General features: G+C 39.9%; 1 protein-coding gene across 2 annotated transcripts in view; it reads right to left on the bottom strand.

The window, feature by feature from the left end:
- Nucleotides 1–15,734, bottom strand: part of MPPED1 (metallophosphoesterase domain containing 1) — a 96,862-nt gene that overhangs the window by 75,094 nt on the left and 6,034 nt on the right. The window contains exon 2 of one of the 2 annotated variants that reach the window (XM_075342162.1): nt 6,131–6,398. In XM_075342162.1, the coding sequence (XP_075198277.1) occupies nt 6,131–6,282 (152 nt within the window). In that variant the 5' untranslated portion in view covers nt 6,283–6,398. Of the gene's footprint in view, nt 1–6,130; nt 6,399–15,734 lie in introns of those variants that run through there. The other variant, XM_075342163.1, reaches the window with a different exon arrangement.

Here is a 15,734-nt window from a genome sequence, read left to right as displayed (position 1 = left end):
GGGTTAGCAATGGAGAAGTGTCTAATAGGTAATAATGAATCATTTAAAAAGATGGCGTGGTGTGCCCTCTATTGTTGATAACCAGCCAAGGTAAAGCAGACAACTGAGGGCTGCGGCCCTCAGCTGTCTGCTTTATCTGTCCTGGTTAAAAAATATAGTCTTTTTTTTAACTTCTTATCCACATTTGTTTGCAGGACAATTGTCCTGCTCTTACCCCCATTTTTCTTCCTTTTGCAGCCCCCTAGCTGTTATTACAACCATTTTACACCACCAAAGTTTGGGTCCCCATTGACTTATATGGGGTTCGGTGTCCGGGGTTAAGTCTGGGTACTGAACCAAACTCTTAACTAATGTCTGGCTGAACCCAGCAAACCCGAACATCCACGGATCCGCTCACCATATAATGAATGAATAAAATAAACTGCTTGCAAAATTTATAGCATATCCACATAAATGTCCTATAGATGTAGGTTGCACCTATGGGGCTCATTTCTGTTTAAAAAATGGGGCCTGTTGTTCTCTATCAGTAAAGGAGAGATAACTGCGCATGCAAAATTCTCCTAATTCATTAATAATAAGTAATTGGAAGACATACAAGACCACTGATAATCTCCCTCGATCTGGGGCTCCACGCAAGATCTCACCCTGTGGGGTCAAAATGATCACAAGAAAATTGAGCAAAAATCCCAGAGCCACACGGGGGGACCAAGTGAAATACCTGCATAGAGCTGGGACCACCGTAACAAAGGCTACCATCAGTAACACACTACGCTGCCAGGGACTCAGATCCTGCAGTGCCAGAGGTGTACCCCTGCTTAAGCCAGTACATGTCCCGGCCCATCTGAAGTTTGCTACAGAGCATTTGGATTATCCAGAAGAGTATTGGGAGAATGTCATATGGTCTGATGAAACCAAAGTAGAACTGTTTGGTAGAAACACAACTCGCTGTGTTTGGAGGAGACAGAATGCTGAGTTGCATCCAAAGAACACCATACCTACTGTGAAGCATGGGGGTGACAACATCATGATTTGGGGCTGTTTCTCTGCAAAGGGACCAGGACGACTGATCCGTGTACATGAAAGAATGAATGTGGCCATATAGCGTGTGATTTTGAGTGCAAACCTCCTTCTATCAGCAAGAGTATTGAAGATGAAACGTGGCTGGGTCTTTCAGCATGATAATGATCCCAAGCACACCGCCAAGGCAATAAAGGAATGGCTTTGTAAGAAGCATATGAAGGTCCTGTAGTGGCCTAGCCAGTCTCCAGATCTCAACCACATAGAAAACCTTTGGAGGAAAGTCCATGTTGTCCAGCGACAGGCCCAAAACATCACTGCTCTAGAGGAGATCTGCATGGAGGAATGGGCCAACATACCACCAACAGTGTGTGCCAACCTTGTGAAGACTTACAGAAAATGTTTCAACTCTGTCATTGCCAACAAAGGATATAGAACAAAATATTTAGATGAACTTTTGTTATTGACCAAATTCTTATTTTCCACCATAATTTTGCCAAATCAGACGCGGTGATTTTCTGGATTCATTTTCTCATTGTGTCTCTCATAGTTGTGGTCACCTATGATGTCAATTACAGGCAAATCTCATCTTTATAAGGGGGAGAACTTGCACAATTGGGGGCAGACTAAATACTTTTTTCCCCCACTGTATCTATGGTAGGTGGTTTGGTTGCAACTGAACCCTGGTGCCGGAGTGTACCCACTGACCTTTCCACCCTATGCATATGGAACGGGTGCCATGTTAAATTTTGCTTCAAGTTAACCGTGTCAATGAGGTACACTGATGAGAAAAAGGGTAACAATGTTTTGATCTTTTGACTTTCAGTCTCCACATCTCACCATCCACTACAGCTTTGAGCGTGAGGCGACCTTCATTTTATAGACAATCATCTTGGCTATCTCATACATAAATGTGACTTGCAGCTATTTAGCATATGATTAGTTATGCAGATTCTTGTCATGTCACTGCATTGTTACTGTTTTGCTCCTTTATTTCCTGTATACTACAAATTACAACCTGTTCTCACATTCCCCAATAGCTCAGTGAGTTATTAGGTTCTTTCCCAAGTGACAGGTCAGTGGATCGAATAGAGGATCAGCCATCAAGAAGGTTTCCCGAAAAAAGAGACACAGTATCATCCAGCTCATCGATGGCGGTCTCTAGGCAAAGAAAATTGCCAAAAGGCATCCTGTGAGGTTATGACAGGAGGAAGAATACGAAATGAAGTCCGTCCATCCATTCAAAAGCCAAGAGGTGACGTCCAAGCAAAATATCGGAGTGAACAAGTCGCTCGTCACAAGGTCTATCAGTTCTGAGGTGACAAACCCGGCAGTGGAGGCGGCTCGTGTACTTCGTAATAGTGATCACAGACGTCCATTCAAGCACCGAGCGACGCACGTTACAGAAGTCTGGAATGGTGGCCCGAAAAAAGGTGAAGAAGCCTCTACTTCAATATCGTCATAAGAAGCGTCGGCTTGAGATTACAGAAAGTGGACAGAAGAAGATTGGAAACAGGTGATTTGGATCGATGAGATGAAAGTCAATAGACGGCTCTGATGGGTGTAGATGGGTCTGGAAGAAACAAGGGAAAAAGAGGCTAACGGATCGAGAAACTGAAGGAACTGTCAAGTTTGGTGGAGGAAGCCTGATGATATGGGGATGTGTCACAGCCAAAGGCGTTGGATACTTGACCAGGATGGATGGTGGTCTCAATGTTGAGCTATAAGTGAGTATCCTACAAGACGAGTTCCTTCATACACCCGAGTACTATGGGTATCAAAAGGACGACATAGTGTCCAGCAGGATAACGCCTGAATCATACGATGAGATTGGAGAAGAAATGGCTCAATGACAATGAAGTAGAGGAGCTGGATTGTCCCCACAGTCCCCAGACCTCAACCCAATCCAACACTTGTGGGTGAAGATAAAGCTGTATACATCCCCAAGTGAGCGACCAGTATACACCAACACTGAGAACGTGGAGAAGAGACCTGGGATCAGATTTTGGTGGCGATATGCTGGAATCTGATGGAGAACCCAGAAGGATTCAGGAGGGGTGAAATGCAAAGGTGGATTTACAAAATACTAATAAAATAATACAAATTAAATTTAGGAGCAAAACAGTAACAATGCAGTGACCTGAGAAGAATCTGCATAACTAATCGTATGCTAAATAATCAAATGTATGTATGAGATAGCCAAGATGATTGTCTATAAAATGAAGGTTGTCTCACGCTCAAAGCTGTAGTGGATGATGAGATATAGAACCTGAAAGCCAAAAGTGCAAAACATTGTTACCCTTTTGCTCATCAGTGTATATAGTTTGGAAGTTTGTTTCATCTTCTCAAAACATTTTTTTATTTTATTCCATTCTTGGAAATAAATAGAAAAGATGTAAAATATGAAAATAAAAGGTCTGACCTCTTTGTATAATAAATAACATAGTACTAGCTGTCTGGTTTGCAGTGATTTCGCGCAGCCCCATCCTTCTCCCTTCTATCCTCGCTGACGGGCGAGCATCCGTTCTGCTTTATTCCGTATTTATCGCCGCAGCGCTCATAGATATTTATGGAACATAATAAATACTTTTCTGAGCCTCCATAACAATAATTCCTCAGTGTCAGGTGATGATTTTAGATTTCACCATTCAGACAGCCGCACAAATGATGGCAGAAGCGCAAGATATAAACTTTCATTTCAGTCTCCGCGTGCTGCGGAGACCGACTGTCCACACTGAGCGAGAACGCCGATCTGTACAGAGCCTGTGCGAAGGGATTACTGACTACAACAGAAAGAAAAGGGGGAAAACACAGAAGTGTGCTCAACATGTCAGAGGAATAAATAACAAGTCCGTAAATAGCATTATCCCTCTATCCATCTATTATCTATTTATCTATCCCTCTATCCATCTATTATCTATTTATCTATCCCTCTATCCATCTATTATCTATTTATCTATCCCTCTATCCATCTATTATCTATTTATCTATCCCTCTATCCCTCTATCCATCTATTATCTATTATCTATCCCTCTATCTATCCAGCTATCTATCTATCTATCTATCCCTCTATCTATCCCTCTATCTATCCCTCTATCTATCCTTCTATCTATCTATCTCTCTATCTATCCCTCTATCCATCCATCCATCTATCCATCCACCTATCTATCCATTTATCTATCCATCTATCTATCCCTCTATCTATCCCTCTATCCATCCATCTATCTATCCATCCATCTATCTATCTATCCATCCATCTATCCATCCATCTATCCTCTATCTATCTATCCTCTATCTATCTATCCATCTATCTATCCTTCTATCTATCTATCTATCCCTCTATCTATCTATCTATCTATCCCTCTATCTATTTATCTATCCCTCTATCTATCTATCCCTCTATCTATCTATCTATCTATCCCTCTATCTATCTATCTATCTATCTATCTATCTATCTATCTATCTATCTATCTATCTATCCTTCTATCTATCTATCCCTCTATCTATCTACCTATCCCTCTATCTATCTATCCCTCTATCTATCTATCTATCCCTCTATCTATCCCTCTATCTATCCCTCTATCTATCTATCCTCTATCTATCTATCTATCCTTCTATCCAACTATTTTTTCTGTCTATCCTTCTATCTTTCTATCCTTCTATCCCTCTATCCATCTATCTATCCCTCTATCTATCCTTCTACTCTATCTATTTTTTCTATCTATCCTTCTTTCTTTCTATTTATCTATCATCCATCCCTCTATCTTTCCATCCATCAATCTTTCATCCATCATTATTTTTCTATCTATACTTCTTTCTATCTATCCTTTTATCTATTAATTTATTTTTTTTCTGTCTATCCTATCGATCTATCCTTCTATCCCTCTTTTCATCCAGTCATCTTTCTATATATTTATCTATCTATCTATTTTTCTATCTATCTATCTATCTATCTATCTATCCCTCTATCTATCTCTCTATCTATCCCTCTATCTATCTATCCCTCTATCTATCTATCTATCTATCTATTATCTATCTATCCCTCTATCTATCTATCTATCTATCCCTCTATCTATCTATCCCTCTATCTATCTATCTATCCCTCTATCTATCTATCTATCCCTCTATCTATCTATCCCTCTATCTATCTATCTATCCCTCTATCTATCTATCCCTCTATCTATCTATCTATCCCTCTATCTATCTATCCCTCTATCTATCTATTATCTATCTATCCCTCTATCTATCTATCCCTCTATCTATCTATCCCTCTATCTATCTATCCCTCTATCTATCCCTCTATCTATCTATCCCTCTATCTATCTATCTATCTATCTATCTATTAATCCCTCTATCTATCTATCCCTCTATCTATCTATCCCTCTATCTATCTATCTATCTATCCCTCTATCTATCTATCTATCTATCTATCCCTCTATCTATCTATCTATCTATCCCTCTATCTATCTATCTATCTATCTATCTATCTATCTATCTATCCCTCTATCTATCCCTCTATCTATCTATCTATCTATTAATCCCTCTATCTATCCCTCTATCTATTAATCCCTCTATCTATCTATCCCTCTATCTATCTATCCCTCTATCTATCTATCTATCTATCTATCTATCCCTCTATCTATCTATCTATCCCTCTATCTATCCCTCTATCTATCTATCTATCTATCTATCTATCTATCTATCTATCCCTCTATCTATCTATCTATCTATCTATCTATCTATCTATCCCTCTATCTATCTATCTATCCCTCTATCTATCCCTCTATCTATCTATCTATCTATCTATCTATCTATCCCTCTATCTATCTATCTATCTATCTATCCCTCTATCTATCTATCTATCCCTCTATCTATCTATCTATCTATCTATCTATCTATCTATCTATCTATCTATCATCCTTTGCACTTTTATGATTCATTAGTAAGTACGGTAATCAGCATGGAACAATGGTAGAAAAAGTAGAAGAGTTTCTCCATAGAGATTCTGTACTATGCTGTAATCGCATTACTTGCAGTCCTATGTAAATCCCTCACATCAGTAGAACAATCACTCAGATCATTAAGGCTTGACGCCTGTGATGGGAGTACTCACATTTGCACATGGGGCGGCTGGAATCGTCCCTGGTTGATGTTGTAGAAGGTGAACGCCTGGGTAGGGTTGGAGCTGTACTCGTCTAGCTCAATAATGACTCGACTTGGCGGGTGCCTTCTTGATGCCATGATGTGCGAGTGGGTGTACGCCATCGTCGCAGTGTGGTCCTGGTTTTATTTTCATACGATTGTCCCTGCTATCTTCCCACCCCGATGAGAGACAAGTATGTCATCTTCTCCGTCTACAATACACTCCCCTCCTAGAAATCCTACAAAAAGAAGAAGGCAGAAGACGTAACTGTTTCACACATGAGCCATGTGCGAAATCGCGGGGGGAGGGGGGTGTACACTTATGAGGATGGCGGGGGGGGTTGATTGCCACATATATAAGTAGGGTTGTCACTTGTCAGTCTGTTATTATCCCAATTTTTTTTTCTTTGTTAACCCTTCAATCACCATTGAGAACCTTTTCTTAAAAAAAAAAAAAAAAAAGGGGGTTAAAATCCCCCCCCCAAAAATTTAAAATAAATAAATAAATCACTAATTTCTGAAAACTGATTTTTTTTATTTTATTTTTTAATTATTATTTTTTTTATTTTATTTTTTTTTTAAGCTGGATCCAATGCCGCCAACTACAAACAATCCATTTTTTTTTCCCCGTCCTTTGTATTAATGCGTTTTTGCTTTTTTTTTTCCCAGGCGAGATAAAAAAGAAAATTAATTTTACATGCCGCACATGACAGGCGACAAGGCTTTAAATGTTGCTAAAAAGCAGCACTTGAATGACAGAGCTTTTTGTTTTTTTTAACAGGAGGAAAGTTCCCATTTTTCTACACCTCCCCCCCACCCAGAAATATATAATTACCTTGGAAACAGGAGCAGATTTCTAATTGAAGCATTTTTTTTTTTTTTACCCAATTTTTTTTATCATAAATGGTTACCAGAAAGTGACGGCGAGAGTCAAAATTCAGAATGTTTATTGGTAAAAGACTATGTACTTTTTTCACTACAGATGACTCAAAATGGTCAGTGTCACATATTATTCAGGGCCAGACAGGCCAAATTGTTCCTAAATAATACCACCATCAAGTGCTGACATAATACTGCTATACATAATAATGCAAAAACAGTAAATGTATCAATGTAACATACCCAAACAATGCTACACAATAAACATAAAATTGTACCAACAGTACTGTGACCAAATAAAGTTATTCAATAAGGTATATAGTACTATATATCTACTGTATATATATATATATATATATATATACATACAGTGGATATAAAAGTCTACATACCCATGTTAAAAAGCCAGATTTTTACAGTGATTCCTATTAACCCCATATAAAGTTTAGCTGTTCCAGTAGGATTTTTTTTCTGACATGGTCAGACGAGGTCCATAAACAGCTGACAACACAGCAAAGGGATCTCAATATAGAACGTTATTCTAGTAGGATTTGTTTCACATTGTGAGATGAGGTCCATAAACAGCTGACAACACAGCAAAGGGATCTCAATATTGAAAATTATTGAAGTAGGATTTTTATGACATGGTCAGGCGAGGTCCATAAACAGCTAACAACACAGCAAAGGGATCTCAATATAGAACGTTATTCTAGTAGGATTTGTTTCACATTGTGAGATGAGGTCCATAAACAGCTGACAACACAGCAAAGGGATCTCATTGTTGAACATTATTCCAGTAGGATTTTTCTGACATGGTCAGACGAGGTCCATAAACAGCTAACAATACAGCAAAGGGATCTCAATATTGAAAGTTATTCTAGTAGAATTTGTTTAACATAGTGAGATGAGGTCCATAAACAGCTGCCAACACAGCATAGGGATTTCATTGTTGAAAGTTATTCCGGTAGGATTTTTCTGACATGGCCATAAACACCTTACAACACAGCAAAGGGATCTCAATATTGAAAGTTATTCTAGTAGGATTTGTGTAACATGGTGAGATGAGGTCCATAAACAGCTGACAACACAGCAAAGGGATCTCATTGTTGAACATTATTCCAGTAGGATTTTTCTGACATGGTCAGACAAGGATCATAAACAGCTACAACACAGCAAAGGGATCTCAATATTGAAAATTATTCCAGTAGGATTTTTCTGACATGGTCAGATGAGGTCCATAAACAGGTGACAACACAGCAAAGGGATCTCAATATAGAAAGTTATTCTAGTAGGATTTGTTTCACATGGTTAGATGAGGTCCATAAACAGCTCACAACACAGCAAAGGGATCTCATTGTTGAAAGTTACTCCAGTAGGATTTTTCTGACATGGCCATAAACAACTTACAACACAGCAAAGGGATCTCAATATTGAAAATTATTCCAGTAGGATTTTTCTGACATGGTCAGATGAGGTCCATAAACAGCTGCCAACTGAGCAAAGGGATCTCAATATTGAAAGTTATTCTAGTAGGATTTGTTTCACATTGTGAGATGAGGTCCATAAACAGCTGACAACACAGCAAAGGGATCTCAATATTGAAAATTATTGAAGTAGGATTTTTATGACATGGTCAGACGAGGTCCATAAACAGCTAACAACACAGCAAAGGGATCTCAATATAGAAAGTTATTCTAGTAGGATTTGTTTCACATTGTGAGATGAGGTCCATAAACAGCTGACAACACAGCAAAGGGATCTCATTGTTGAACATTATTCCAGTAGGATTTTTCTGACATGGTCAGACGAGGTCCATTAACAGCTAACAATACAGCAAAGGGATCTCAATATTGAAAGTTATTCTAGTAGAATTTGTTTAACATAGTGAGATGAGGTCCATAAACAGCTGCCAACACAGCATAGGGATTTCATTGTTGAAAGTTATTCCGGTAGGATTTTTCTGACATGGCCATAAACACCTTACAACACAGCAAAGGGATCTCAATATTGAAAGTTATTCTAGTAGGATTTGTTTAACATGGTGAGATGAGGTCCATAAACAGCTGCCAACACAGCAAAGGGATCTCATTGTTGAAAGTTATTCCAGTAGGATTTTTCTGACAAAGTAAAAAATGTCCATAAACAGCTTACAACACAGCAAAGGGATCTCAATGTTGACAGTTATCAGTCAGAAGAAGGGTACAAACAAATTTCCAAGGCATCACATATACCATGGAACACTGTGAAGATGGTCATCAAGAAGTAGCTTAAATTTTGCACAACAGTGACATTACCTAGAACAGGTAAGTCACTGAAAAATTGGTGAAAAGAGAAGAAGAAAATTGCCACGGGGCCGACAGTAACATTAAAGGAGCTGCAGGAATTTCTAGCAAGTGCTCCTTGTGTGCTGCATGTGACAGAAATTGCCCATATTCTTCATATGTCTTGTATGTGAGGTAAGGGGGAAAGACTGACGTCTTTTCTCCATCCCCAAATAAAGCTTGACTATATTTTGCCAAAACATACATTAAGTCTAATGTATGTGAAAAATTGTGTTAAGTCTGATGAGACCAATGTTACACTTTTTGGCCTTAAATTCAAAAGGTAAGGTTGTTGTAAAACCAACACTGCGCATCACGAAAAAAAAAAATCCTCCATACCCACAGTGAGGCATGGTGGAGGCAGCATTAGGCTTTGGGGCTTTTTTTCAGCAGCTGGAACTGGGGCTTTAGTCAAGGTTGAGGGGCTTATGAATAGTCCTAAATTTCAGTCAATTTTGCATCAAAACCGTGAGGTCTCTGCTAAAAAGCTGAAGAGCAAATTCACTTTGCAGCACAACGACGACCCTAAGAGACCTCCAAATCACCACAAGAGTGAAAGTTTTGGAATAACCTGAATCCAGATGGAAATCTGTGGGTGACCTGAAGAGGGCGCTGTACTCAGGAAATGATAGCTTTGGAGCTACTGCAAAGGTTGCCAAGTCTAGATGTGCCATGCTGATAGCCTCTGACCCAAAAATTCTTAAATTCAAAGGGTACTAAAACAAAGTATAAATTTAGGGGTATGCATATTTATGCAACTGCTTTATTTTACATAATTTTCAATGGATTTCTAAAGATTATGAGTTCCATCAAAGGTGGAAACAGTTCTGAAATAATTCTTCTATTAGGATTTTTTTTTTTTTTACATTACAAAAACCTGGCATTTTAGCAGGGGTGTGTAGACTTTTTCTATCTACTGAAATTGGACCATACAGTTTGCCAATAATGATATACAATAAACACAAATTTGTGGTACAATGAGTATAAAATTGTGCCGTACAGCGGATAAATAGTCCTCTTATTGTACCGCAGTGTTCAGATGTTACTGTATAGTTGACATATAATTGTGCACTATAGAGCTTGACAGAAAATATAGAATTGTACCGTACAGTGATTGAATAGTGCTATACAGTACACATATAATTGGTTATACAGTGCCTAAATAATACTATAGCTAAGGTCATCGCAGAGGTTGGCCCATATGTTAAAAAGCGGTGAGTGGGCTATGACTGTAGAGAAAAGAGTGGTAGAGGCCAATTAAGAATGAAGGCTTTGTAGTGGGTACACGCAGTGGCATAGTGGAGGGGAGGAGGGGCGGGGGTGGTTATCGTAGGTGCCAAAGTCTTTTTCTAACCCTAACCCAAGTTAGACCTTAGGGATAAGGATAGAGTAATGAAATAGTTACATAAAAAAGAAATCCAAAGGCAAACTAAAATTCCATCAGTAATTTCCCCCAAAATACAGACATGTATAGGAGGAGGATATGGGGTTCAATACTGGACTGACGGAATGAACTTTGGGGGTGGGTACACCTACTAGTGATGTTAAAAACAAACTAAAACCTCTACTCATCTCCTATAGTGAGGACTGCCCTTACCCCTATTAATCAGAACAGAGCACTGTAACTCTTCTCACTGTGGAGGTCCTGCTACATCTATACACTACAGTATCACAAGGGGTGGGTAAGGTATTCCTGCTAGGAATGTTAAAAACATAATTACCCCAGGAAACACCAGCGAAAACCACTAATCATCTGTTTTAATGAGGACTCCCCTTACCCCTAATAATCAGAGCAGAGCACTACAACTCCTCTCATTGTGGAGGTCCTGCTACATCTATACACTACAGAATCAAAGAGGGAATGGTATTGCTGTTAGTAATGCTAAAAACTTAATTACTCCAGCAAACAACAGTTAAAAACACTATTCGTCTCCTATAACGAGGGCTCCCCTTGACCCTATTAATCAGGGCAACTCCTCTCACTGTGGAGGTCCTGCTACATCTATACACTACAGCATCACAAGGGGGAAAAATGGTCACAATTCTCCGCCCAGATGGAGTGTGATACTTCGAGGGAACATTACATACACCTATTCTAATTTGGAACATCCCTTTTATAGAAAGAGGTTTCAGTTACGGAAAGACCACAAAGAGTGTCTCCTTCTCTGGAGGACCCATCCTGTCCTGCATCACTAGGACAACCCATTGATTTTGAATGAGTGATGTGCAGTACCTTTTATCGCCTGCGGTGTCGCTGCAGGGAAACGTCACACTTATTCCCCACTGTGATCGCTAGGAAGATACTCTATGATTTGCTTATTTTAAAGGACAGTCATTAAAAATAGACCCTCTTTAGGATTTTCTCAAGTATCAGCGATCCTTATAAGACGGATTCCTACCGATATCTAATAGGATAAATGAATGGGGGGAAAAACAGAGGATTTTTTTGCCGATGTGACCGTTTTGTCAGCCTCCCGCTCCTGACCTGTGCGGCTCCTCTCCTGATTATGCGGTGGCAGGCGGTGCGTTGTGCGCAGTGATCGGAGGAGCAGACAGCCCCCAGACCTCATTAACTGCAGCATATGTTTCTGTTAGTGAGATTTTAATAGCTGGATGTCACCGCGTGATATTTATGGCTGGGAATTCTTACTTCTGTTGTAGGAACACGCCGAGCCGCTCACATACACAGCAATCAGATGAGCCGCAACCCGAGCGCCCACCAACCCGTCTCCCAACAAGAAGCCCCCTCGCCCCTTCCCACCTCAACGAGACCTAAATTAGTCTCAATGATCAATGTACTGTAATTCTTAAAGGAATTGTCCATTTTTGTCAGAAAATAAGTTTCACAGATCACTTCTAATAAATCAGCTTTCGACTGTTGAAGAAGAACCAAGCAACAAGTGTTTCATTTACCTGCAGCTCCCCCGCAGGAGACTAAAGGAATTACTTCATTCTCAGTCAAATTTTCCTGCTGTCTATGGGGGCACAGTGGCTTCATTTTTGTTATTCAAAAGGGACATGGTTGATTATTAGTCATTTGGGAAGGGGGGGGGGAGGCACAATTCTTGAAGGAATTGTCTATTTTTCTCATAAAATAAGTTTCACAGATCACTTCTGTTGAAGAAGAACCAAGCAACAAGTGTTTCCTTTACCTGCAGCTCCCCCGCAGGAGAAATAAGGAATTACATCCTTCTCAATTATATTGTCCTGCTGTCTGTGGAGGCACAGTGGCTTCAAATTTTTTATACAGGAGGGACATAGTGGCTTATTAGTCATTTGGGAAGGGGGGGGCACAATTCTTAAAGGATTTGTCTATTTTTCTCAGAAAATAAGTTTCACAGATCACTTCTGGTAAATCAGCTATGGCCTGAAGAAGAACCAACCAAGCAACAAGTGTTTCATTTACCTGCAGCTCCCCCGCAGGAGAAATAAGGAATTACATCCTTCTCGGCTAAATTCTCCTGCTGTCTGTGGGGGCACAGTGGCTTCATTTTTTTATTCAAGAGGGACATGGTGGCTTATTAGTCATTTGGGAAGGAGGGGGGGCACAATCCTTAAAGGAATTGTCCATTTTTGTCAGACGAGTCCTCCAAAAATAAGATCGCTTCTGGTAAATCGGCTATCAAGTGAAGAAGAACCAAGCAACAAGTGTTTCATTTACCTGCAGCTCCCCCGCAGGAGACATAGGGAATTACATCATTCTCAGATAAATTGTCCTTATGTCTGAGGGGGGCACAGTGGCTTCAAGGATAGGGGGCACAATTCTTAAAGGAATTGTCTATTTTTGTCAGAAAATAAGTTTCACAGATCACTTCTGTTGAAGAAGAACCAAGCAACAAGTTTTTAATTTACCTGCAGCTCCCCCGCAGGAGACATAGGGAATTACATCATTCTCAGATAAATTGTCCTTATGTCTGAGGGGGGCACAGTGGCTTCAAGGATAGGGGGCACAATTCTTAAAGGAATTGTCTATTTTTGTCAGAAAATAAGTTTCACAGATCACTTCTGTTGAAGAAGAACCAAGCAACAAGTGTTTCATTTACCTGCAGCTCCCCCGCAGGAGACATAGGGAATTACATCATTCTCAGATAAATTCTCCTGCTGTCTGTAGGGGCACAGTGGCTTCATTTTTTATGCAAGAGGGACATGGTGGATTAGTCATTTGGGAAGGAGGGGGGCACAATCCTTAAAGGAATTGTCCATTTTTGTCAAACGAGTCCTCCAAAAATAAGATCGCTTCTGGTAAATCGGCTATCAAGTGAAGAAGAACCAAGCAACAAGTGTTTCATTTACCTGCAGCTCCCCCGCAGGAGACATAGGGAATTACATCATTCTCAGATAAATTGTCCTTATGTCTGAGGGGGGCACAGTGGCTTCAAGGATAGGGGGCACAATTCTTAAAGGAATTGTCTATTTTTGTCAGAAAATAAGTTTCACAGATCACTTCTGTTGAAGAAGAACCAAGCAACAAGTTTTTAATTTACCTGCAGCTCCCCCGCAGGAGACATAGGGAATTACATCATTCTCAGATAAATTGTCCTTCTGTCTGAGGGGGGCACAGTGGCTTCAAGGATAGGGGGCACAATTCTTAAAGGAATTGTCTATTTTTGTCAGAAAATAAGTTTCACAGATCACTTCTGTTGAAGAAGAACCAAGCAACAAGTGTTTCATTTACCTGCAGCTCCCCCGCAGGAGACATAGGGAATTACATCATTCTCAGATAAATTCTCCTGCTGTCTGTAGGGGCACAGTGGCTTCATTTTTTTATGCAAGAGGGACATGGTGGATTAGTCATTTGGGAAGGAGGGGGGCACAATCCTTAAAGGAATTGTCCATTTTTGTCAAACGAGTCCTCCAAAAATAAGATCACTTCTGGTGAATCGGCTATCAAGTGAAGAAGAACCAATCAACAAGTGTTTCATTTACCTGCAGCTCCCCCGCAGGAGACATAGGGAATTACATCATTCTCAGATAAATTCTCCTGCTGTCTGTGGGGGCACAGAGGCTTCAGGTTATCTTTATTCAAGAGGGACATAGTGGTTTATTAGTCATTTGGGAAGGAGGAGGGGTACAATTCTTAAAGGAATTGTCCATTTTTGTCAGACGGGTCCTCCAAAAATAAGATCACTTCTGGTAAATCAGCTAATGACTGAAAAAGAACCAAGCATCAACTGTTTCATTTATCTACAGCTCCCCCGCAGGAGAAATAAGGAATTACATTGCTTCAGTTAAATTGTCCTGCTATCTGTGGGGGCACAGTGGCTTCATTTTAAGAGGCCTTATTAGTTATTTGGGGAGCAGGAGAAGGGGCACGGTGTCATATTATTCTTTCATCGGGAATTGTGGATTCATTTTTGAGTAGATTAATTTTTAATCATTTAGTTACCAAGATTTAATTTCTAATTTAGGAGGAGAACAGTGGTTTCATATATATTATAGTGTGTGTGTGTGGGGGGGGACAGGACCATCTTTTTAATTAATGGGAACATAGTGGCCGGTCACTTGTTTAGGGGTACAGTATGGGGATGTGGGGTATTTGTGTCCAGGGGGTACAGTGATGGTTTAAGTGACACATTGAGGGCCATATTTGTTTTCTACTTAGTTCAGTGTGCCCTATATGTGCCATTTTTATTATCGGGAGCACTTTATGGGTCCTGCTATAAAAGTGAGGAACCGAAGATATCTGGGCAAACTCTGAAGAGAGGAGAAGTCATCATGAAGGTCTGGAGCAGGTGGAGAAGAAAAGACATGGAAGAAATCCAGTCTGTGGAGACGAAGTGTTTAAGTTAATGGATGTAAATGTTTATTCTGCCTCTGACTATGACTGTAGTCACAGGTTTGTAAGGAGACAATGGGTGATGCCCTTATCATTGATCAGTATATGCTGGGAAGAGTAGCTACACATGGTAGAAAAATGTAACATATGGCAGAATGCTTACCTCACCTATATACGACTTGCCTTTTTTTATATAGTTTTTTTTTTTACAATTTTTAGACCGCCATATAGTGCCAAGATAACGTATACAGTATTCAAATAATGCTCACATAAACATACTGTAATACCGCCATATAGAGCCCAATTACAGAAATTGCATTCTAAAATAATACCGCCATATACCGCAAAATATTATTGGGTGGTTTTACTATTCTCCTCATCAGTCCAACTCTCCCAGCCTGACTGGGGGGGGGGGGGTAAATAGTGATAACTGGCGCTAAATTTACTCTTCTCAAAAATGGGGGCAGCTTATGTTGGTCTGATCAGGCATGGATCACCGGACCAGGAACAGTTTAAAGGGATATTCCCAGGATTAAGCGGAAAAAAAGAAACAGCGCCACACTTGTCAAAGGGTTGAAATTGCAGCTCTGATCTATTGA

Source organism: Anomaloglossus baeobatrachus, chromosome 4 (genome assembly GCF_048569485.1).
Source record: "Anomaloglossus baeobatrachus isolate aAnoBae1 chromosome 4, aAnoBae1.hap1, whole genome shotgun sequence".
Lineage (NCBI taxonomy): Eukaryota > Metazoa > Chordata > Amphibia > Anura > Aromobatidae > Anomaloglossus > Anomaloglossus baeobatrachus.
This window is presented reverse-complemented; position numbering and strand designations above follow the sequence as displayed.